We start from the raw sequence: 24,420 nt of genomic DNA, 5'->3' as shown, positions 1-24,420 counted from the left end.
GCATACAATGTATGCACCTTCTCCACTCCCTGGGGAGCATTCCAACAAGAGTTCTAAGACTCAATTGCTAGGCATACTACATAGGCTTTCGCATCCTACCGGGTACCCATTTAACACCTGGGTGGAGAGTGGCAAATTGTGGATTGACGCCTTGCCAAAGGACGCTAGGCCATGGTGGGAGACGAACACACGACCCTCTGATTACAAGGCGAGAGTCAGAACCACTACACCATGGCGCTTCCACCTCCAGATATTCTGTCATCATATATACACTCCTCAAACAATGGGTGAAGTTGGTTCAACTCACTTTCAATATCAAGGAATAGTACTGGTATATGTGTCTCCATGCCCGCGGGAGGGTTCCAGTTAGCAGGTGCCCCTGGTACCCCGCTTTCTGGGGCTGGGACCAAGACAGCATTCCTCTCCTCCGTGAGGGAGACCCACTGGTTGATCAGGCTGGCTTCTCTCTCAGTGTCTTTCTGTGTTCTCCCTGTGAGTTCAGATGAGAACAGAGAATAATGATATAAAGAGAAATTCCATACAATAATCAACCCTTTTTGTACATCTTACCCCACATTTTACTCGTTTTTAACTTCACTTCACAATCTGCTAAAGTCATGATTACTTCAAAGCTTTTCAACTTATATACAAAGTAGAAAACAGAGACCTATGATTTCCAGAAAGTCCCGCATATACATGCAGATGGGTCAGAGTAATTAAAATACTTTATGGAATTACCCTATTATGATATTTTGTATTATTTTATAGAGTGCATATCACATTTATCTATCCAAGGTCAAGTGTGGCAAATGTAAATCAATGCCTTGACAAATGAACAATATTGCTCCAGTAGCCAAACTTGGAATTCATAAAAATATATGCACAAAATGTAAATTTAAAATTTAGTCATTTGCATATTTCTAAAAATTATTCCATCCCCATATAACCCTCTTGACAACAGTCCCTATTACAACTGAGGAAATATAAATGAAGGTGATGAATGTTTTTGCCCTATGATGACTATATTGTCATAATATACCGTTACCCTAGCAATATAGTTTCCAACACATTCAATACATGCTTTTTTGCATGTCTTCACTCAAAGAAACATATGTGTCATGAGCATCAGTTGAAAACTGAGGCACTAGTTCTTACCCGGTTTATGCATAATTTTATGAATCTGTTCATCAAGATACTCTCTCCTCTTCATCAGGGCGTCCGACCATCTCTCCCTCAGCCTGGTCAGGTCTCCGTCTTGGTAGCTATCTAGACCCTTCTGGAGCTTGGAGCGAGCGCAGATGCTACCAACGGAGATCGACGTAATGGCTTCACAGATGATTGGTAGTGTCCCAGAGTTCTGGACTGGTTTTACCCTCACTAGTATCCTCCGAGAGTGACCCTGATAAACAAACAATTTCCATAAATAATAATATTGATAATGATAGTGGTCTTGCCAGTTAAATAGAACACTCCATAGTGGCATTCCACAATTATTACCAGGAGGCATTTCATATAGCTTTATAACTTAATGCACAATTGGAAATCCTTTCTTGTGCTAAATCATTTCATAAAACCAAATTGTAATATTAAAAAAAGATTTAAGCTTCTAAACTCATTTGATTTGATTGGCTGATTTTTTATCAGAAATTGTGAATTTGTATTATAACAAGCCTTTATGAAACAGGACCCCAAAAACCAAACATTTCTGTTTAAATACTATAGCACTGAATTTTCTATCATTCCTTTAATACCGAATACTTATATGCTTTTCAACAATGAGATATTAATCTACATGTATACATATCAGAATTCAACTTGAGCTGATGAAAAAACAAGTTATGAAAACATGATTTAGAACAATGAAATGGTCACCAGTCACTAATACAAACAGTTTATGGAATATCCATCACATCACCAGATCATGTGTTAAGTAATGCATAAGCTACAATAATAATAATATACTAATTTATATAGCGCAGAATCTATGTGCATATATTCTACTGCGCTGCAATTAAGAGCTTGTCAAATGCTTGAGAACAGATCTAAAAAATGTACATGTATGGGAATTATTTGAACAGATAGGTTTTAGTCTAAGTTTGAACGTTTCTACTGATGGACAGGATCTTATTGCATATGGCAAACCATTCCATCATTTTGGGGCTGCACAGGCGAAACTACAATCTCCCAAAGTTATCTTTGTATTACGAGTGGGGATGTGAAGGAGCAAATTATCATGAGAACTGCGCAGGTTGTGACAGTGTCTGTGAACTTTTCTTTGTAAAAGCTCAGAAATATAGCTGGGGGCTCGGCCACTTAGTGCCTTGTATACGATTAACAAAAACAGTTTTATGAAACACTAGCCTGATTTGATCTTCTTACCTGTCTGATTTGGAAGATGCCTCCGGTTAGAACCTCAGGCTTGGTATGGCTCTCGACAGGTACGTATTCACCTTGTTCATTCAATTCATGTATCTCAACCCAAAGCTCAATCTTCCTTATTAACTCAGTCCATCTACAAAGTGAATGAAATGTAGAGAGACGGTCACAAAAATATCCAAATATAATTTCTCAAATTCACCAAATGTTGTATGCATTCTGATATGAACAGAACTGTCAAACTTCAATCTCCCTAAATATTGGACCTTCCTAACATGGGTTGCCTCTGTTTTGAGTCCACATGAAAAGTTGAACATATCTCAACATTTCTCGGATTAGTTTTTTTAGCCCAGGGTTAAAACTGAAAGTTCAATAAAAAACAGAAGGAAATGTCAAAGACTCTTGAAGGCAGGGAAAGGGGGGGGGGGGTTAGATGAAGTATAGATTGGTGATTTGAAGAACCAGCGATGGCATTATGAGAATTAATTACCTCTGTAACAAATCTATTCTTGCAATAAGGTCTTGTGAAAACCATTTCAACAAATAGAGTACATCACTTATTATCTACTGAGAATTTTCATTTCATCTCAAAGTTATTTGTTATCATCATATCATTATAGAAACAAAGCATATTCCAGAAAAAGTCACTTCAAATGCTATGCCATGTGGATCAACAGCTAAATCTGCAGTGTATTAGAATGCGCAGTGAATCACACAATGTTATGAACTCCATTTATAAGCATATGAATATTGTTGGCAGTTCTATAGAACAAGTGCAGATTAACTCAGGTGTACTGCTAAGGCATCAGGTATATCAAATTTTATTTTCAAGATAGATTTGATACTACAACAAACTTCTAAACTATCTCACATATTTGAATAAAGCTGTAGTGTGGTTAATTATGCATAAAGTATACCATATTCTACATATCAAACTTTACATTCTATATTTTCAAGTTTACAAATTTCTACAATAAATTGATTCTGCCCCCCCCCCCCCCCCCAGTTGCAAGATATTTTGGATGTCAGACATTGCAAGACAATATGGAAAGAAAAAACACACATCACACCATACTCTAAAGTTCCCTTTTTCAATCATTGTAACCAAATAAATGTTGGAAGTAAACAAAATAATCAGCAGTGATCTAAGTTGCACTAGAATAATTACATATTAGATTAAGAAACATTCAGTGATATTACATGTTGAGATAATTAGTCATCATCCAAAACTAATTAAAGTGTTTAAATTTTTTTACAAAAAGTTAACATTGTTAGAATACTGAAAACTGTGATGAAATAATTTTTAAAATCCCTCAACATTTGCTTCTTTACAATAACCAAAACTAGTTAGCATTGTATGACTTCTGAGGACATGTATATACTTGGAGAAATGTGAAAATAGTGAGAATGAATTAATATTGCAATGTTAGTATCCACATGCTGTTAGTATCTCTATCTTTGTGCTGGTGCAAAATCTAATTATCTGCACGAATCAACTCATTGGATACTTACCCAAAACTTTCATACTCAGCCACTGGTCTAATAATTTGAGAAATCATGCAGGAATTTACAAAAAAACAAAAACATCAAGATTGGTCGCATGCTCAATTTAATGGAGGAAACATGTAGGAATGAGCAAAGCAGTACAGACCAGTTTTCACAGAGCAAAACAATCAAAGGAGCAATTGTACAAAGATTGAAAAGTCCAACATCTATTTATAAATCACCCAAAATCATAAATATGTGTTGTGGTCAAGAAGCACTGCCAAATATCCATGTACTTTTTATAGTAATAATATTTTTTAATAGTTCAAGAAATTTCTGTGAATAATTATTGCAGAGGCACCAGAACAATATCTGGCAATGCCTTCAAACCAAAATAATTTTATAGCCCCTTTGAAATGATTCAGAGCTTATTAATTCATTTTGAATAATTACATCCCTGTGCGACTGTGAAAACTAGTCATTATACATATAACATAACTACATAAATGCAGACAAAAGGAAATGATTGTTTTAACCTGGCTCACAAAAAGTTATAATCAATTCTAAACTTAAACTGGAGGGAGACTCCTTATTTGGTCATCTATCCACTTCAATCCTATGAGATGATATGGGTTTTAATATTGTATGATTGATGCAATTTCACCGGCTGAATGTATGCACAGCACTTTTTTTTGTATGATTGAAAACCTTAATTTTGACATGCTTCAAAGCTTGTACAACTATCCAAGGCAATTATACACACCAGTTAGAACCTGTGTGTGCGTCTCCATGTTTGTTATGATAGTATGAAATACAAAAGACTTTTGCCAACAATACGTTTTTCAGAAAACAACCAACATTGCTAAATTTTTTAATACATACATGTATTAACTTTTGACATGGTCCAAATGCTCAACAGAATTGTGATCAATGATCCTCAAAAATTAAGGGTAAAAAATAATCTGACCTACGTTTGAAATGGTAACTTTTAAGGTGGGTGAGATGGGGATATAGGCAAACATACTGTACAATATGTACAATGACTACATGCACAAGATGCAAGCTGACATGCAAACAAAGCATCATGAATGTCAACAGGATTTCAACAATAGACATTAAAAGCTATGATTGTTTACTACATAAAGGGCACAACATGATTACTCATCGAGGGTGTGAATAAAATACCTGTTCAAAAGTCAGAGCCACATAAACATCTTTTTGTTATTAATTCTCACTTTTCATTGGCACAAACAAATCAATGAGAAATGCAAGAAAGCCACTATGATAAAAAAAATAGTGCCTTAAGAGCAGGATTTATCAGGTGCAGATCCAAGGGGGGAGGGCCTAAGGGTGCACGTGCCCCCCATAGGATTTCAACCAAAAAAAAAGAGAGAAAAATAGGAAAGGGAAAAGAAAGGAGAAAAAAAAGAGGAGGAAGGCGAGTGAATAAAATAAGGTGAGGGGAAGACTTGGAAAAAAACATCTTTCATGTCACTACAAAAAGTTTCGCTCGCATTGTAATTCGATAAGATACACATCTTTCTCAATAAGCTGATCTGGAACTTAAAATATCAAGTATTAGAGTCAATATACAAATCATATTTCAGTTCGGACATCGAGCTTTCAGTATTTTGTTTGATTTACAAATTGATTTTTAAAAAGTGTTCTGTAAAATGTCAGTTTTATTGTCTGAGTATTAACATTAACAGCCCGCGCTGCGCGCTCGCATTATTCAATTTGTCAAGTACCTTTTCTCTTTGTGTGTTTCATAAGATTCTCAAAATATCCCATTTCAGGTTTGATTATCAAAACCAATCAGCTAGCGCTGCGTGCTCGCATTTTGATTGGTGAGTAATGTAAACCTCTATTGTAATTCTACAACAAACTACTTAAAATCCCATTTTCCTCAGTGACGTTTTATCAAAAATTTTGGCTAGCGATTTGCGCTCACATTAATTGTTAAAAATATGTTAAACCTTGCATCCTATTCAAAATTACAAAAGTGCTTAAAATGTCAAGTTTTCAGGCCTAAATATCAACAAATTTTGCACTCTCATTTAGGGTATTAGATTAATAGCAAGATAGTAACATTTTCATGAATCCTTACTAATAAAATTTTCATTTTTTTCAAAAAAAAATATCGACAAGTTTTATCTTGCCCTTAGAGGAAAAGTAATACATGTAGGAAGATATATAGTCATCATTTTCATCAAATATGATGACAAAATAACCTTAGATTTTCCCGTTTCTAGGTCAAAATAATAATTACAAAAATATCAGCTTGTGCTTCTCGCTCACATCTTTTCTTAAGTGCAGTCCATATCCACTTCAGATTTTTCCTACAAAGTACTTGAAATAGTGCTTAAATTGATCCTATTTCGGATCGGAATATCAAATATTTTCTGCTAGCGCTTCGTACTCGCAGTAATTAGTAATTATAGGCCTATAGTTACATACGCATCTGTTCAGGATCAAATACATTGCTCAGAATGTTCAATATTAAGGACAAAATACATGAAATTTCCTATAATTTCAGCTCGCGCTTCTACCTTTTAAATAGGGCTTATGAGATTATAATAGCTAAAAAGTGACTGTTGTAGGACTACCTTCAAAGAAACTAACAAATATCAACTTTGAGCGGCCAATCTGGGAAAATTTGGTTGAAATCCCCCCCCAAAAAAAAATAATGAAAGCTGGATCCGCTCCTGTTTATCTATATTAAAAGGTGAGGGTAATTTGACAATTTATGTGAATTTGCATCAGGCAAAATCCATGCATAAGCATGGGTTTGTATTATTTCTTAAAAAACAGAAGGTTCAATTTTAATGTAATTGCTAAATGCTGGAAACTTGCAGATTAAAACTTTCATTTAAAAAAATAATATTATATCAATTTCAAAATGATTAACTTGCAAAAGCTGATACATTTAATTCCATCAGAGCAATGGAGTAGGTCAATTAAAGCAAGAAAATGATCGATACAATAGAAACAATGTGTCAAATAACATAGAAGGTCAATTCTTTTAATGGAAGGATGTGAAGCGTCATGGCAAGTTCAATTCTTGAAAGTAGGTCATAGGTGATACATGTAAAACGTATTCGTTTTCTACATGTAAGCAAAGGGTTTTGTGTTGAAAACTCAAAATAATGCAAGGAAATATTTGATATGGTTTTTCATGAATTTCAGATGGTCAATTTTTAGACAATAACAATCGAGAAATTTAAGAGAATACACAAAAGTATAAAAGGGACACAAAACATTAGAAAATCATATTGAGTAATTTTATTGCAAAAATTACTTGTACAGTGTATATTTATGTTGCATTGTCTGTCTTCTCTCTCTCTCTCTCTCTCTTCTCCCGTTCTCTTTCTCATCACTCTTTATTTAACAATTCGCCTAGTTTCAGTTTTCTTCAAAAGATGCAAGATACATCTTCTTTTGAGTTGATTTTTGAGGAGATTAAAAAAAAACTCCCCCTCCCTGCATCCTCCCCACTTTGCACGCTCTCTAAGTGTTGGCACGCTTTCCGTGCATTAATAAGCCTCAGTAAAGTCCGACTCTGGATTCGCGCCTGTTCATGCTAAAAGACGCAGCTCAGACTATTGACGAGGTACACATAGCTAAAAACTGCTTCAACTGTGATCAATTTCACTGGTAACAATCACTCCCTACATGTTCTCTCAAACTTTATGATTTGCTTTGGCCAAGGATTTAGGTTTAGATATGGAGAGACACATAACTGTTGTAAAAAAAGAAAACCAAAAAAAAGGAAAATGAACAAAGACTGTGGCTTCTAAAGAAACTTGAGGAAGTGATTAAAAGAGAGAGAGGATTAATATGGAAAAGTCACTGTTGACAATGGTATATCACAGGAGAGAATTGAAGAAAATATACAGGAAGAATCAGAACAGGCAAGGAGAGTATACACAAAATGGAAGGATGTGGTAAAGAAAATACATTGTTTATAAAATGAAGAGGATGCATGGGAATGGAAGAGATATAGGGAATGACAGACATCAAGTCAACAGCCCTTGAAAAAACATCAACTGAAAAAAATGTTGTTGATAGTAAAGACATCATTTCATACCGATCGGCCAGCGATCTTGACTTGGAATGCAAGCTGTCAATCTCCCAGCCAGGTTTGGAGACGAGGCCATGGTTGCCGACACGATGACCCCACACCTCCACAGCTAGTGATCCCTCGAGGGCGTGCTCTATGAACTCTTCTGTCACATTCACTGTGAATTCCTGCAAGAGATACAGATATCCCATCAATCTGTAACATTACCAAGTAAGACTATTAGGCCCGTATTCTGAAGTCGTGTTTAACTTAAACTCAGGTTTAAAGTTGTGGTTTAAGTATGGATAGCCAATTGTTACATAAATCAATAACAGTAGAGATATCATATTTCAGCTCGTTTGGCTCTCAAATCATTCATAATTGTCAAGGAAGTATGAAAAGATGATTGTCTTCTCCATCGATGAATCAGAATAGAGCACAGCAAACATAAAATACATACAACTTTGAAATTTTGACTCTTTTGGCTTCCCATAATTTTAGTACAGAGTTAGACCATGGTCTAAGTTAAACCTGACTTCAGAATACGGGCCTTAGAGTTCAGGGCTCGATTTTCTAAACCATCACATATCTAAATTCCTGGACAACCAAATAAAAAAGTGTGAAAATACAACAATATTCCTAGCTTGTTTTCAAGATTAGACTTGCAATGCGTTTGTTACACAATCCTAAGTTAGAGTAAGTCAGGTTTATTTGCAACCAAAGTTAGTAACAAATTACAGGTACTGTAAGTTGGATAATTATGTTAGTTGGATATCTCTAGCAAAATTGTTCTCTGAAAGACTGAAAATTGTACATGCCGCTGGATAAATATATAATTTTAAACATATAAATCTCTGATAGTTTAATACTTTTTTATAAAATCACATTCTTGATAATTCAAAGGCTAAGCTTTGAAAAGTAAACAATGCTTGTCAGGGTCCCTTTTCCTCAATTTATTTGCAGAAAACAAGAAGTTTCTCGGAACAGGTGTACTAAAAATTGATTTGTCCAAGATTTGAACAGAAAAAAGTTTGCAATATTGAAATTTACAATGTTGGACTCCCAACTCGAATGTGAAATACACAAGGTATTCAGGATCACATAGAATGTGGATTATTAACAATGCATTTTAACAAGCATTAGGGTTCCTAATAGAACAATCTAGAATATAGACAAATTAAAATATCAAATGTATACAAAGGATTCTCAAAGAAGTAAGACACAGAAAAAGTTTCAAGTACCTTTGTATGGTTGAACTTCATAACACCCTTCATAGCTTCGGGGCCCCTTCCAGGTTCGTCATCAACATCAGGATTTATATAGGGTGGGACTACAGTAGGACCATCTTTGCCAAAAAATGTATACTGGCAGAAGACAAAATGGGCTAGACTCAGTGGTAGATCGTAGGCTTCCTTGATTTTTAACTGTGGATAAAAGAATATGACAAGAATGAGCAAGGTTATTAGAGGTAAGGTTATTTATGTACATTATACATGCAGTGACTAGGATGTAGGCAATGCCTAATCAATATTTTCTATCTCTTATATTCCACAATATGCTTGAAACATGGCACTTTGAAGTATCTAACACACTCATTTTACTTTTAGTCTTACATATATATGTCTTCAAATCAATGCGTGTGCCTAGTTGGAAAAAACAAAATGGTTTGGTTCTTCCAATTTACCAAAGACAGATGGACCACCTGCCTGGCTGACAACATGCTGATTCCTATGTTACCCTCTTCAAAGTTTGGCTGGTGGTGCATAATGTTTTATTAAGATAAAAATGTCAACAACCAATTTTAAATCACATTTCTGCACTTTATATTCCTGTTGTTCAAAAGAATTATGCACTTTACTTTCCCTATCGTTCATAAAATACATATTAAAGTGTTTATTGATATATAAATTAATTTATACGATTACAAGAACTAGAGTAAGTAAAGCGGGAATTATTCCTCTTCGGTTGTACTGGCAAAATGCCTATTTTTCCCTTGGAGCTTTGCCCCTCGGGGTGAAATAATAATGCCTGTCCAACCTTGGAGGAATAATTCCCGCTATACTTACTCAAAGCCTGGTATATTTTTATATAATTTGTCATTTTGATAGGGGACCTACATCTTACAAGCTTTGGTTTTCAGTAGACCCCTCCACTTTTTCATTTTATAGGTACATGTCAAAATCTGCATATTTCATGCAGATGATATATCTTTTCCAAAGATTGAAATGTAATGAATAATTTCTGGAATATGAATTAATAAATCAATGAATAAAGCCATTGACACTTTACAACCATACAAGGCGCCATACAGGTTTTATATAAATATGTGTAATTGAAAAGGATTCTAATTCAATTCACATGTTTGATACCTGCCAGCCATGAACCCCAAGAAAATGAATGAACTGGAAGACAAAGGCTTACAATACGGACATTACTTACCCTGCAGGTGAGAGGTGCTCCTACTGCTAGGCTTCCCTCAGGGTCCGGTTCTTCCGCCCCTTCTGATCCTCCAGAACTACCGTTAGAGGTGGTAGACTCTTCTTCTCCACTCACATCTGGTATAGACCCACTTATCCTTTGGATCTCTATGTTTAGTTTCCCAGCAACCTGTTAGTAAAATATAAAACAACCATTGACCTCTATATGATCTGATATATCTCACATTTTAATGAGACCCACATCATCATCATCATCAAAACAACCACCACCACCTCCATCATCATCGTCATCATCATCACCACCATAATAATGACAACCATCATCATCATCACCATCATCATCAACATCATCATCATAATCATCATCACCATAATAATGACAACCATCATCATCATCATAATCATGAGCATTGTTATTACTATTTTTATTAAGCAAAAGAGATACAAAATACAATTTTAGATCTACATATTTAAGATGATTTAGATCTCCATTTTCAGTTTCTCAACCAGCTGTCCAAGGGAGAGCAATAATGTTCAAAGATTCATGATCAGTTCACCCATATTTCATATCTTTTGGACTGCAAATGGACATTTGGAACAGGATGCTTCTAGATAGACAACATCATAGACCAATTAGTTTGGGCGCTGTTTTATGGTAATTTATAACTGGGGACTGCAAGTACTGGTATGCCTAATAATTTATACATTGACTTAGCAGTAGACATGGCTCATTGCAAATCCACTGAAAGTGTTTATATTCTCCTATGGAAGACCCCAATTATGGCTGTCAAAAGTTACACTAAAGTCAGATTCAGATGTTCTTATTATTGTTATGATTGCTGAGACTCGCATATAACTGCTAAGAAGTAAGAAAACAATTAATCTTAATGCAATAACAGAAAAGGAAATATACATGTACATTCAATAACCATCAGCAATACTTCAATATTAAGAATAGTGTAAAAAAATAGCCAAGCAATTAACGTTGATCTAGTCTCCATTAGTTTGTACTAATAATCCAACAACATTCCTTGCATTGATCATAGCAATCCTTTATGTCCATACCTCTCCTTGTTGGCTGATGATCGGCACACCGTAGTTGAGTTTCACGTCATGAAATAGCACTTCTAGGAAGACATTAGCAACCCCGATGAGGCAGTGATTTTCTTGAGATTCGTAAAACGGATCTTCATCCTATTAGATGCAAAGGAAAAAACATGTCAAAGACAAATTACAAATTAACTAAGGTTGTATTCCAATGTTTAGAATGGAATAGAATTATCATACATATTTCAAAGGAACAGCAATTCTTACAAGTATCAGCACACTGATGAAAGCTGAAGAAATGATGATATGCTGTCATAAAGATGCTGCAAAGTGCAAAATAGCTCAAAGGATCACATGATACAATGTGCAGATGTACTTGTAGCAATGTGTATGGTACAATGGTACAAAGTAAAAAAAAGTTCTGAAGTTGTGTTCTACAAGTATTAAAATAGATGTAGATATTTGTTGGCCTCTTCTGTTAGGTTCAAGTAGCTAGATGAACTGACAACTAGATACAATTTCATTTACAAGTAGCCCGCATTTCAGACCAGGGGCGGAATTCTGAAAACTGTCCAAACACAAATATTCTTGTATCTTCATAGTACTGATAAAATCAATATTCAGAAAAGTATCTTATATAAAACTTTTCTTGTAACTTTCACTAAGCGCACATGATGTCAGAGCTAAAATATGCTCAAGCAAAAAGGTATTCTGAGAATTCACTTATCCTTTTCTTCATAATAGGAAATAAAATCAGCTCAAACATGTACATCAGTACCAAATTAGCTCAGCATTTGTAATGTTAGATGATCGGATTATCAATTTTTTTCAAGACCAGGGGGTGTTTCACAAAGATTTAAGTATGACTTAGAGTCGCACGTAAATGCCGACACATACAGTACATGTACATGATTTGCAACACGTAATTTTATTGATCAATACGCAGTAGTGTGCGCCCTCTTGGCATGATCTGACCACCGGGCCATGCCTTCTATACCGCACGCAACCAGGCATTAACATGTAAGTGCGACTTTGAGTAATACTTAAATTTTTATGAAACACCCCCAAGGTCACTGCAGTACCATATAATCCCACATACTGTATATCGGTGCAAATATGTGACAACAAAATGATGGTTTATAAAAAAGACCTACATTTATGAAGAAAAATTACAATCAAATATTACACACTGTACCATGGTGATAATAGTTCTGCATTCATAACTTGGTTTTTAAATTGAATTTTGTAGGTTATGAGGTGAAGAGTTTTCTGACTCACTTGGTATAAATAAAGCCCCTGTACTGCTAACAATATAAATACTTGGTGTAGACACAATATGAGGGATTGTGATCAAATGTATGAAAACAAATATCAATATTAGAATGTTTTATAGCAAATTTCTATGCTTCTTGAATTTTGGTACTCTTTTTTTTTTCCTTCTTTTTGTTTCAGTTGTGCATAAGGTGCACACAAAAAGACTTTATGAAACAAGGGTCCTATTTCATAAAACGTGTCATCAATGACAAATGCTATTATTCCCTTAAAATTCACTTGAGTTTACATCAATCAAATTATACCACTCCAACACCTAACAAGGAAACAAGAACTTCTATTTGTCACTGACAAGTCTCATGAAAGAGGGATCAGTAATTTGTAGCAATTATAATGTGGATGACAGACAAATATAGCATTCAAATGATTGTAAACAAGAAACAAAAGGAACTGGAAAGCAGATGAGTGGGACTACACGGTGGATCGGGTGCATGCAGCTACAGGATGGGTGCGGTGGCACAGCACACTAAAGGGTCAAAGGAGAGGTCAAATAAAGGTCAAAGGTCACCTCTGATGCTGGAGAGGGAGTCTGGACATTGCTTGGAACAGGAACTGTCAAATTCTGGTCCTTTTCAGGAATGCCATGGGTAAGAAATATATAGAAATTAACTGAATTAGATATTAGATACAGTATGTTGTTAAAGGCATATTAAGTAGGGCTGTTATCGTTGAGAAAATTCTCTGTCGATATCACGTTAAAATATCTTAACGATATCGATAACTTTCGACAAAAGAATATAATCAATATGCATTTTTTAAGCATTATAGCGATGTCACATACTCGCGTTGGTCAAAATTTGTATCTGCCACTGTAGGACACTTTAAAATCATCGGATGTAAATGACTACATAGCATCTTTTAACAAACATATTTAGCACAAATACATCCTCACCTTTCACATTATTAGCATTATTTTAGGGTTGGATGAAGTTTTATGGATAATTTTGGGGCTTTTTGGACAATGTTCTGAGCAGTCAACGTCTTTCGCCTATCTGCCATTGTGATATCGTGCTGTACATCTTCGAACGTAGAGGGCAGCGACACACGGCTAGGCTGCGTGATAAGCTGCTTCTACGTTAGTTGAGCTTGCGCTTGTGATGTTTTTGATTCGATCGAATGCATGGAGTCGAGTGCAGTCACGATGTTTGGATTGTCACGATCTCACCCCCACTTGGCTATAAAAATAGCGAAGTGGGGGTGAGATCGTGTTTTGTGGCTAGTATTTTGATGAGATTTTTGGAGTAATTTCTGTTGCTGTTCTGTGCAGTTTGATGTGATTTTCCGTTTGAAAAGCCACTATCAAAGGGCCATTTTTGTGAATTCCGTGAAATCGCGGAAAATCAGTGTCCCTACATAATAGCGGGTATTATCAACAAAGAGAGAAAGGTTATCGGTATCGCTAAATGGCAAAAACAAGCGATTATCGACAGGACTTTCGATAAAGACGTCATCAATAACAGCCCTAATATTAAGGCAAAAGGCAGAAAGGCAAAAAAACAAAGGAGAGATGAAATAGGTACAATGTACATGGATGACTTTCTATCAACCTTGAAACTCAGAAACCAACAAAAAAAATCAAAAGAAATGCTTTTAATCGAAGATTTTGTGTAATTTCTTATCGTGCCAATAATAATAATAGAACACATAAGTGTATGTGATGAAATCAAGATGGTATTTCTGGTCACTTTATATTGCAAGTTTTTTTGAAGTCAAATCAATGTTAGTCAATGCCTTTAGATGGAAAGTACATCCTGGTATAAAGTTTAAATATACAAGCAGAAAAATAAAAGAAATGTATAAGGGTTTGGTGAAAATCCATCAAAGAATAACCGAGTGTCAATTATTTTTATTTTTTATTTTGTGACATCACAAACAAGCAGTTCCCCCATACATCATCTAATACACATTTCATATAAAAATGCGATTTACAAGGTAAATTGAATTTATTTGAAATTTTCAGCACCAGACACATCATTTCTCACCCCTTGTCATCAAATATTTTTATTCATCATTTGAATAACAAAATAGGAGTTTATGGATTTCATGACACAAAACAGGCATGATAGTCCCATCTGAAAAAAAGATTTAGCCAATGGTCTCTGCCAAAGTCCGAGGAGCCCCAGTTGGGGTTACAAGCTCTTGCATAGTAAAAAAATTGATAGTGAAGGTGAGTCGAGGGTGAGTCTGCATGATAGTTTTATCATTTGACTTTAAAAAACAGTAAAAAACAGCATGAGAATGTTCTTGGGCAGAGGATTTCACATTAAAAAAATAAAAATATATATATTTTTTTTTAATCGGAATTACGATTTTAGTAGAGAATATCATGCCTGATAAATGAGACTGATTTCACAGTTTAGAAACTTCGGAAATACATGATTCCCTCATTCTTTGATGAGTTGTCATCAAATTTTCTTTCGATTTTGTTTTCTGCTTTTATTAAAAAGCAACTCTCTAATGCCCTTTTTGTCTCCTTGTTTCTAGTGTTGCTGTTGCATGTCTGTGGTCTATATTATGGTTGTTCCACTTTATATGTATGTCATTTTGCCTCGTACGAAGATTCTGCTAGGATCGAAAGCTTAGGCCCCTTTTGACTCTCTTCTTTATTAAAAGCAATCTATTTCGAGGTAAACTTGCAATTTAATAGTAACAATAAATGTCAAGAGATTAAATACTGAAATGGGTTGAAGTCATTTTGATTGGTTAACCACGCATACATGTATCTAAATGCTATCTCTATTTGTACCTTTGAAATGATTAATCAATCAGTTACAATGAAAGATAATAAAAATTAATACTGACTAAACAATAAAACATATTCATCAAAACATTTGAATAAGTGGTATACTCAAGCTCACAAAAAAGTGAAGAGGAAAGAAGAAAATTGACATCGCAAGGGAATGAACTATTGATTCAAAAGGATTTTTTTTTTGTTAAAAAAAATAATTTACAAAGTACACTATATCATTGCAAGTTAACTGAGAGATTGTTTTACAATTACATGCAGTTAAGCTATATAATTGAAAGATGAATTGTTTCTTCACAGAAATAGTGCAATGACATTGAAAGGAAAAAAGTAAATCTATACTTCTTCTAACAACATGCGACATAGAGAACATGGTTTACTTATGAGCATGTTCATATGAATTTATCTATATGTAAAAGAGAAAAAACACACACATAGTTGTCAAATAACGTAAGCATCATGAGCATGAACAAAGTAAACATAAGTTTCAATTCATCATGCCAGTTTTAAATGTGACAAATGCATGCTCTTGTGAATGATTTGAAAAGATAACTACAAAACACAAAATAGCTTTTAGGGAATATAAAAACAAAAACCTTACATCAAGTATAATATTCAGAAAATAACATGTGAAACAGTAACAATGGTGCAATCATTAGGGGCATTGATTTAATTTGAACTCAATCCCCTTTTTTTAAAGCTAATGTATTGTCTGCAGTCTTCATGTACTTGTACATGCATGGGTAATAAACCAAATTTGACACAAATATCAAGATTGTATACTAACTGTAAAGAACAACTTTCTAGGAATGATAAATATAATATAGTCAACCTGAACATACAGACCATCAAAGAAAGGCAAGAAAATTGTCTCTAAGGGCATGACCTTTGACCTTGATCATGTGACCTGAAACTCGCACAGGATGTTCAGTGATACTTGATTACTATTATGTCCAAGTTTTATGAACTAGACCAACACACTTTCAAATTTATGGCTGTAATTCAACAAATACCCCAATTTGGCCAAAGTTCATTGACCCTAAATGACCTTTGACCTTGATCATGTGACCTGAAACTTGCACAGGATGTTCAGTAATACTTGATTACTATTATGTCTAAGTTTCATGAATCAGATCCATAAACTTTCAAAGTTATGATGGTAATTCAACAGATACCCCCAATTCGGCCAAAGTTCATTGACCCTAAATGACCTTTGACCTTGGTCATGTGACGTGAAACTCATGCAGGATGTTCAGTGATACTTGATTAACCTTATGTATAAGTTTCATGAACTAGGTCCATATATTTTCTAAGTTATGATGACATTTCAAAAACTTAACCTTAGGTTAAGATTTTGATGTTGATTCCCCCAACATGGTCTAAGTTCATTGACCCTAAATGACCTTTGACCTTGGTCATGTGACATGAAACTCAGGCAGGATGTTCAGTAATACTTGATTAACCTTATGGCCAAGTTTCATGAACTAGGTCCATATACTTTCTAAGTTATGCTGTCATTTCAAAAACTTAACCTCAGGTTAAGATTTGGTGTTGACGCCGCCGTCGCCGTCGCCGCCGCCATCGCCGTCGGAAAAGCGGCGCCTATAGTCTCACTCTGCTATGCAGGTGAGACAAAAAAAACTAATTGTCTGTACTGACAAATGGTCACTACAGCAGGTTGGGCTGTACAACTCATTAAGGTAAGATATGAGGAACCTAACTCCAAAAAGCCACATGCAACTTGATTTTCAAACAAAAAGTAGTGCCCATTAAAAAGACTTGTCAAAGATCTTTGGGGAAGCAATTGATTGCAACTCTTTCTCCATAAATACAATCAAGGCACTGGACAGTGTAGATGGAACAGTCACTATTGGTAGACCATAGTTAAATGTTAGAATTAAACAATACTTTTTCTTATTTGTGAATTAGTCGATGAAGAGAGAGAGAGACAGACACATAGATAGACAGACAGACAGAAAAAAAGAGAGAAAAAAAATAAAAGAGCTATCCATGTGCTTTTCTACAACTGCAGTTCATTGACTGAAGACTTTTTCTGTATTTGATAGGAATTTTTTTATTGTAATGCTACATGTACATGTATATTTGTCCTAATGGGGGATAGAAACATTTCTGCAATGTTGATGACGAGACAGATAAGTGATTTCTTAATTCTTCTGAGTGAAGTAAAGAAGAAGCTTTCTAACATACACTACCATGCCACTGTAATACAAGACTTTGTACACTCTTTTGACATCACAAGTAGAATAACTACATATATGTTCATTATAAGCACATATTGCATGAGCAAAATATAGCAAGATAAAGAAATTAGAAACAAATTTCTTCAATAGATGAGTGATAAAGAGATTATAATTTCAAAAAATATTGTCATTCTAAAATGACAAATTTATGTGAATACATGTACATCTATAACAAATTTTTATAGCCAAATATAATTGTTTGTTTCAAAATACAATTTACGCATGATTTTATGTGAACCTGCTGGGCCTATAAATGAAAGTCACAAGTTTGAATGATTTTTTTCAATTAATCCTAAGTTGCTGTTATTTTTCTTTCATTTGTTTGAAAATGTTTCTTTGTACATTAATCAAATTGGTTGGTTTGACTCAGTCCTATTTCAAACCATCAATAAAGTTAGTTTGGGACACAAAAAAAATGCCTGTACGAGTTTGCAATTATCCTCACTGCCATTATTTCATTGCCAGAAAATCATTTTCTAATGTTCAACTACAGTTGCCTGAAACGGAGTACATACATGTAGGCAACATATCATGCAGTCTATACACATGAAAGTACAAGATTTCAAACCTTAAACAGTGGCAATGGCAATGGTAGTAGACACATTGGAGATGCGAGCGAGTCCTAGCCAAAGATTGGCAAGCAATGTCAAGTAAAAACAAACCATGATGCACATTTTATTTTCCACTCTCTAGTTATAATTTTATCTAATGTACTACTTAACTATTTTCTTCTTCTTTTATCATATAATTAATATAGTCATTTTACTCAATATCTGAGAAACCAAAATCATCAAAATGTGACTTTTTATCACCTTAACCACTTGACTGCGTAGCACGTAATATTACGTGCTGGGCGATCGTACGATCTGTGCGTTGCCCGTAATATTACGTGCTCAACCTTCCTTCTCTTTGAGGCGTCAGCACCGCGCTGTTTATACCCCCACAACGAAAACAGCACATGCATATCAAATTTAAGATTATGGACAACAGATGGCGCTATTCCACAAAAGTTATCGAAACTTTTGCAGTGATTTATAAAGGTTTGTATTCACTTTCTACAGTGAAAGTGTATGGCGTCTCAGTTCAAAATGGCGACGCACAGTGGAGAAGCAAATCAAAAGGATTTTGATGAAACTTTTGACGATAGGAGCGATAATTTTAGTGAAGGATCTGTGTCAGAAGGTGAGGATGATTTTTTAATGGATATTGGAAGTAGTGATGAGGAAAGTGATGCGGAAATAGACAATTTTTTCCCCCAAGTTTCTGTTGGTTGCAGTCCCAATAGATCTAGTCCCATTCAGAAGAAACGGCGTAGAGATACTGACTTTCAACCCAATCTCTCTGACTCTGCTGCACAAATGCAGGCAGATGGAGATGATAGTGGAGATAATTCTTCAGATGATGAGTGCAATGAGCAAGTTATCAGTGCTTGCACTCGCAGGTCTTCAGTGAGACTTTCTAGAATTGACATTCCATCAACAAGTGCTGCATCACAGCCTTCGCCTGGTAGATCAAATGTTAGTAATAGTAGTGTCAGTGATTCATCAGATGAGGAATACAGACCACCATCACCACATCCCAATTACCAAAATATTTCTGATTCTGATAATTCTACCGACTCAGAAGATGCTCCAGGACGTGGTCAGCCAGCACAACGAGGACGTCAACAAGCAAGAGGACGTGGACGTGGACGTGGGCAGGGTGGACAAAATCGCAAGGCTGCACCAACAAGATGGGACAAGGTTCGAGCCCATATTCCAAATATTTACCAGTTCACGCCTGTACCAGGCATTCCAGGGAATATCAAAGACAGTATGCCAGACAATCCAACCCCTGTTGATTTTTTTGAGCTGTACATAACAGACAACATTGTTGAGCATATCGTTGATGAAACAAACAAGTTTGCAGTCCAACTAATTCAAGCAGAGACAGCATCAGGAACACTGAAAGACAAATCTCGACTGAGAAGATGGCAACCAACTAATCGAAAAGAAATGAAGAAATTCCTAGGGACTTTGTTCCTAACTGGATTGGTAAAAAAGGGCAAATATAGTGAATACTGGTCCAAGGAATTTCTGTCATCTACACCTGGATTTAGTTCTATAATGAGTCGGGACAGATTCATGTTACTCAAACGTTGTTTACATTTCAATGACAACTTGGCACCAGGATATGATCCTGCAGCAGCTGACAGGGACAGACTTTACAAGATCAGACCATTCATTGATGCTATCAATGAAAGATGCCAACTTGTGTTCACACCTACAAGGGAACTTTCAGTGGATGAATCCTTGGTGCTATTTCGAGGTCGCCTGATCTTCAAGCAGTCTATCAGGACAAAACGTGCTCGTGCTGGTATCAAAATCTACCCACTGTGCACTTCGGATGGCATCACCATGTCTCTTCGGGTTCATACTGGGTCTGATCGTGATATCATATATCAAGATCCAAACTATGTATTTCTCAAGAGCGAGCAAATTACATTGAACCTTGTTGAACCATACTTTGGTAGTGGTTATCATGTTTACACTGATAACTATTATACCAGTCCACAGTTGGCGACATACCTTGAGACAAAGCAGACATACCTTTGTGGAACTGTGAAAGCAAACAGACAAAGAATGCCAACTCAACAACTGAATGATGAAAACCTAGAGAGGGGACAGATTGTGCATTTCTTAGATGAAAACAAGAAATTGCTAGGTGTGAAGTATAGAGAGGCACAGGACAGGTCATCAGGGAAGCCCAAGATTGTTCATATGCTGTCCACTATCCATGATTGTACTACTGTTGATACTGGCAGAAAGACAAGGCGCGACCCTCCTCAACGCATAATCAAACCAAAATGTGTCTCAGAGTACAACCACCACATGGGGGGAGTTGACAGAACTGATCAGGTACTTGGGCTACAAAGTCTCTGTCCAATGAGGAAGACCTTGAAGTGGTACCAAAAACTAGCCATTCGGCTCTTACTCCAGATGCAATACAATTCATACAGACTGTTCTTGAAGGAGCAAGGGAACAATAAGTATTCCTTCAGATGGTTTGTGCTGCAAGTTGTGAAATCATGGACAGGGGAACATCAGCTTCAAGAAGTACAACCTCGTCTAGGACAACAAGCGCCGAGATGTAATTCAGAAGAGGGAGTGCGTTTGAATAACAAGCTGCACCTCCCAGCTTCAGTTCCAAGCACTGGAAAAAAGGGAACTACACAAAGAAACTGCCGAGTATGCCAAGCTAGAGGTCACCGTACATCCACAGCTTACATATGCAAGACCTGTAAGGACCATCCTTCACTGAAAACCAAGCCAGGGATTTGCATAAAAGTTTGTGAAAAGTGCCAGCACTCACCTGACAAAAATTGTTGGGAAGTGTGGCATACTCAGTATGACATTACAAAGAATGTGTAATTTCTTCGGAAAATAAAGTCGCCAAGATGAACAGGATCCCTTGAGCAGCATGACAAAGTAATATTGATTTATTGGAGAATTTAGCAGATAACTAGACATTTTACAAACCATTGGTGAATAAACATTGGAATAGACAAAGTTTGTGTTGTTACTTGTTGGAACTTGGAACCTTTGTGTTGTGTTACATTTTGGAAATTGGAACATGGAGAACTTGTTTGGATGACGAACAGAGATATTTTGATTTTGACTTGAAGGAGTGGATGATGCAGGGAACATGACAATTGGTAAGTTGAAATACAATTTTATTTTGTCTTTGCCCCTCATTTTTTTTTTAAATTACAATTTTATTTTGCCTTTTCATAAACAGGTTCCATGTGTCTTCATCCATAGTAAATTTTTAGCAACATGTAAAATAAACACCTATATCATATATCATATATATATATATATATATATATATATATATATATATATATATATATATATAGGGGCTACATGAAACAACATATATGCTATATTTATGTGAATGCAGTTATCAGTTTTATAATATAGATCTTTGTTTTTCAATTACAATTGCAAATTGAGTGATTTGAGCATGTGCATTTGTGTGTGTAAAAAGTGCCTTAGCACCAGGGGGTCAGAGCGCATTATAGCCTATAGCAGTCAAGTGGTTAATATTCATATTCATCATTTTCAATCCTAGCATGTTCCAAAAAACTTCATCTTTATAAAATCAGAGGGATTTTGAATAATGATAGACTTATATGAATAAATATTAAATTAACCATATTTTACCCTGAACTATTTTTGGTAAATTAGGTTAACTTTATAGAATTTCAACAGTGTATGAAGTCATGTGTGTTTTGTTCATATAATTTTTCAGGAGAGACCAACATCATTTTCAATAACTTGATTACAAGTAAGATATATATGCTATAATTCAAAGTAACCTCCCGACACAATCAAAATATCAACCCCCGCACCCTTCTCAAATTACGAATTTCATTAAAGGGATGGGCCGGGCTGAAATATATTTATATCTAAATAAATAGAGTAAAATTCACAGAGCAAAATGCTGAAAATTTCATCCAAATCGGATGAAAAATAACAGTTATTAAATTTTAAAATTTATAAATATTTTGGGAAAAAAGTTATATGCACATTGTCATGAATATTCATTAGGTGGACTGATGATGTCACATCCCCACTTTCTTTTTTCTTATGTTATCGCAAGAAATCATTAATGTTTCATTTTTTCTTACATGTGTAAATGATGTGTCTCCATTATGATGAAATAAGTTGCGGCAATAAATAACTAATGCACTTAATCAGTTGTCAATCCAATTGTTTTAGTTCTTGGTTGAAAGATTTTAAATAAACCTAATTTCATATAATAAAATACAGAAGAACAAGTGGGAGTATGACATCATCAGCCCATCTAATGAATATTCATGACAACATTCCTAGAACTGTTTCACTGGAATAATGCAAATCTTTAAAATTCAATAACTTTGTTATTTGTTATCTGATTTTGATCAAATTTTCAGCATTTTGCTCTGTGAATTTTATTCTATTTATTGAGATAAAAATATCTCCAGCCTGGACCATCCCTTTAAATTAATGGCCTTATCCTAAATAAATCATAAGCGTGTCTACATGACTTATTTGTACTTCTACTGTACTAAGAACAGCTACAACAAGACCTAAAAACAAAATAGAAATTCAGATTGAAAAGTATACCTGTGACTCAAAGAAGGAGAGCTTGCGAAGCGAATCTGTTTCTTCATCCTTTTGAGTGCAACAGGAATGCATAAACAGAACCAATTAGTTACTTCAAAATTCACATTTCTTTTCCTTTTCTTTTTTTTAGGGAGGGTGGGTCTTTTTTTCAAATAAGAGTAAATTTGTACTAAAATGTGTACAATTTAAACCATAGGAATACATGAACACACAAGTCTCCCCATGAAAATAAAAATGACACACATAAATTATTTATATGAAAATTATTTATATAAAAAAATATATTTATAAAAAAGAAAACAATGGCCACAGTTTGCTGATTTTAAGGTCATCTTACCGATGTTCTGTCCAAAGAAGTCCTGTGCTTCTGATCTCAAAATATTCTACTTCAATATAACAACATACCTGATATACAGTACCTAACAGATGTGAGTACACCCCTCATGGACATGATGATTAATAAAGCACAACTTTGTACGTAGCTTCTTATAACAGGAATAAATTCTTCATGGTCAAAATAAATGAGGTACATGTTAAAAAATAGGTCTCCTATATTTTGGGGTCAATGCTTGAGATAAAAAGAAACTTGAGCTGCACTGATAAGTAGATGTTTCTGTGAAGGAAGTACATGTACTCGCTCCTGTGTAACAATGAATATGTACAAACAAAATACAAATGACATCTATCATCAATAAATTTCAATGAAATACAGCATCTGTATGATAAACAAATCTTAACACTGTACCACTGGATTATTTTCATCCATAAACCATATCTTACCTTTAATGGAATGCCTTTATCTTTCCTATCGTTGTACATATCACGCATGTCAATGATCTTATTCTCTAACTTCTCCACGGACCAGATCTGTGTACCCCTGTCCTTACGCTTCACCTGAATGGCTGGTTCACTCACTATTGCTCCCCTCTGACCAATCAAATCAAAGGTTACAAAGATAGTTAAGTCAGTTCTTAACATGAATATTCATCATCTTAAGTTTAATATACTTTTGAATGTGGATTTTTCCATGATATTCAAAATCATGGACATAAGATATGTTTACCAGTACATTTATATTTCATATACACAGGAATATCGATTTTATTAAAGAAATCTGAAATTGTTGTGAGTATATAAGGTTTAATCTGATGTAATTCCCCTTGATTATACATTCAATTCATTTCCTGAAAATAACAGCTATATATGTAGGTATAATAACCACCTGTTATAATTAAACATACAAAAATAAAGCAATTCAGAGGTCTGGTTATTCATCTTAAGAGATATTTTCTTTATATTTTAGAACAACTTTGTGTACTTTATTGGCTCAATTCATCAACCAAATGACCACTGAATTGGTAAAGTTTATGTCAAAATGCATTGCATTGTGCTACAGATAGAGAGATTAATTGTGAAAGCACATGAATAAACAGGGCCGAAGTAATGAAACACATATTCTATTCCTTTTCAATCTAAATGATCATTCAATGAGAAAAGGCATAGAAATAACTTTAATAATATATCC

At 35.0% G+C, this 24,420-nt stretch overlaps 1 protein-coding gene across 2 annotated transcripts in view; it reads right to left on the bottom strand.

Moving 5' to 3' along the window:
- LOC129263270 (kinesin-like protein KIF13A) overlaps window positions 1-24,420 on the bottom strand; it is a 55,006-nt gene that overhangs the window by 13,819 nt on the left and 16,767 nt on the right. Inside the window, exons 13-24 of one of the 2 annotated variants that reach the window (XM_064103447.1) lie at window positions 23,676-23,822; window positions 22,896-22,943; window positions 18,314-18,367; window positions 13,247-13,306; window positions 11,425-11,553; window positions 10,361-10,528; window positions 9,163-9,345; window positions 7,949-8,109; window positions 3,889-3,915; window positions 2,380-2,512; window positions 1,156-1,399; window positions 308-490 (exon numbers count right to left, since the gene is read on the bottom strand). In XM_064103447.1, the coding sequence (XP_063959517.1) occupies window positions 308-490; window positions 1,156-1,399; window positions 2,380-2,512; window positions 3,889-3,915; window positions 7,949-8,109; window positions 9,163-9,345; window positions 10,361-10,528; window positions 11,425-11,553; window positions 13,247-13,306; window positions 18,314-18,367; window positions 22,896-22,943; window positions 23,676-23,822 (1,537 nt within the window). The remainder of the gene's footprint in view (window positions 1-307; window positions 491-1,155; window positions 1,400-2,379; window positions 2,513-3,888; window positions 3,916-7,948; window positions 8,110-9,162; window positions 9,346-10,360; window positions 10,529-11,424; window positions 11,554-13,246; window positions 13,307-18,313; window positions 18,368-22,895; window positions 22,944-23,675; window positions 23,823-24,420) is intronic. The other variant, XM_064103451.1, reaches the window with a different exon arrangement.

This window comes from Lytechinus pictus, chromosome 1 (genome assembly GCF_037042905.1).
Source record: "Lytechinus pictus isolate F3 Inbred chromosome 1, Lp3.0, whole genome shotgun sequence".
In the NCBI taxonomy this organism is placed as follows: domain Eukaryota; kingdom Metazoa; phylum Echinodermata; class Echinoidea; order Temnopleuroida; family Toxopneustidae; genus Lytechinus; species Lytechinus pictus.
Note: the sequence above shows the minus strand (reverse complement) of the source record. Positions and strands in the feature narration are given on the sequence as shown.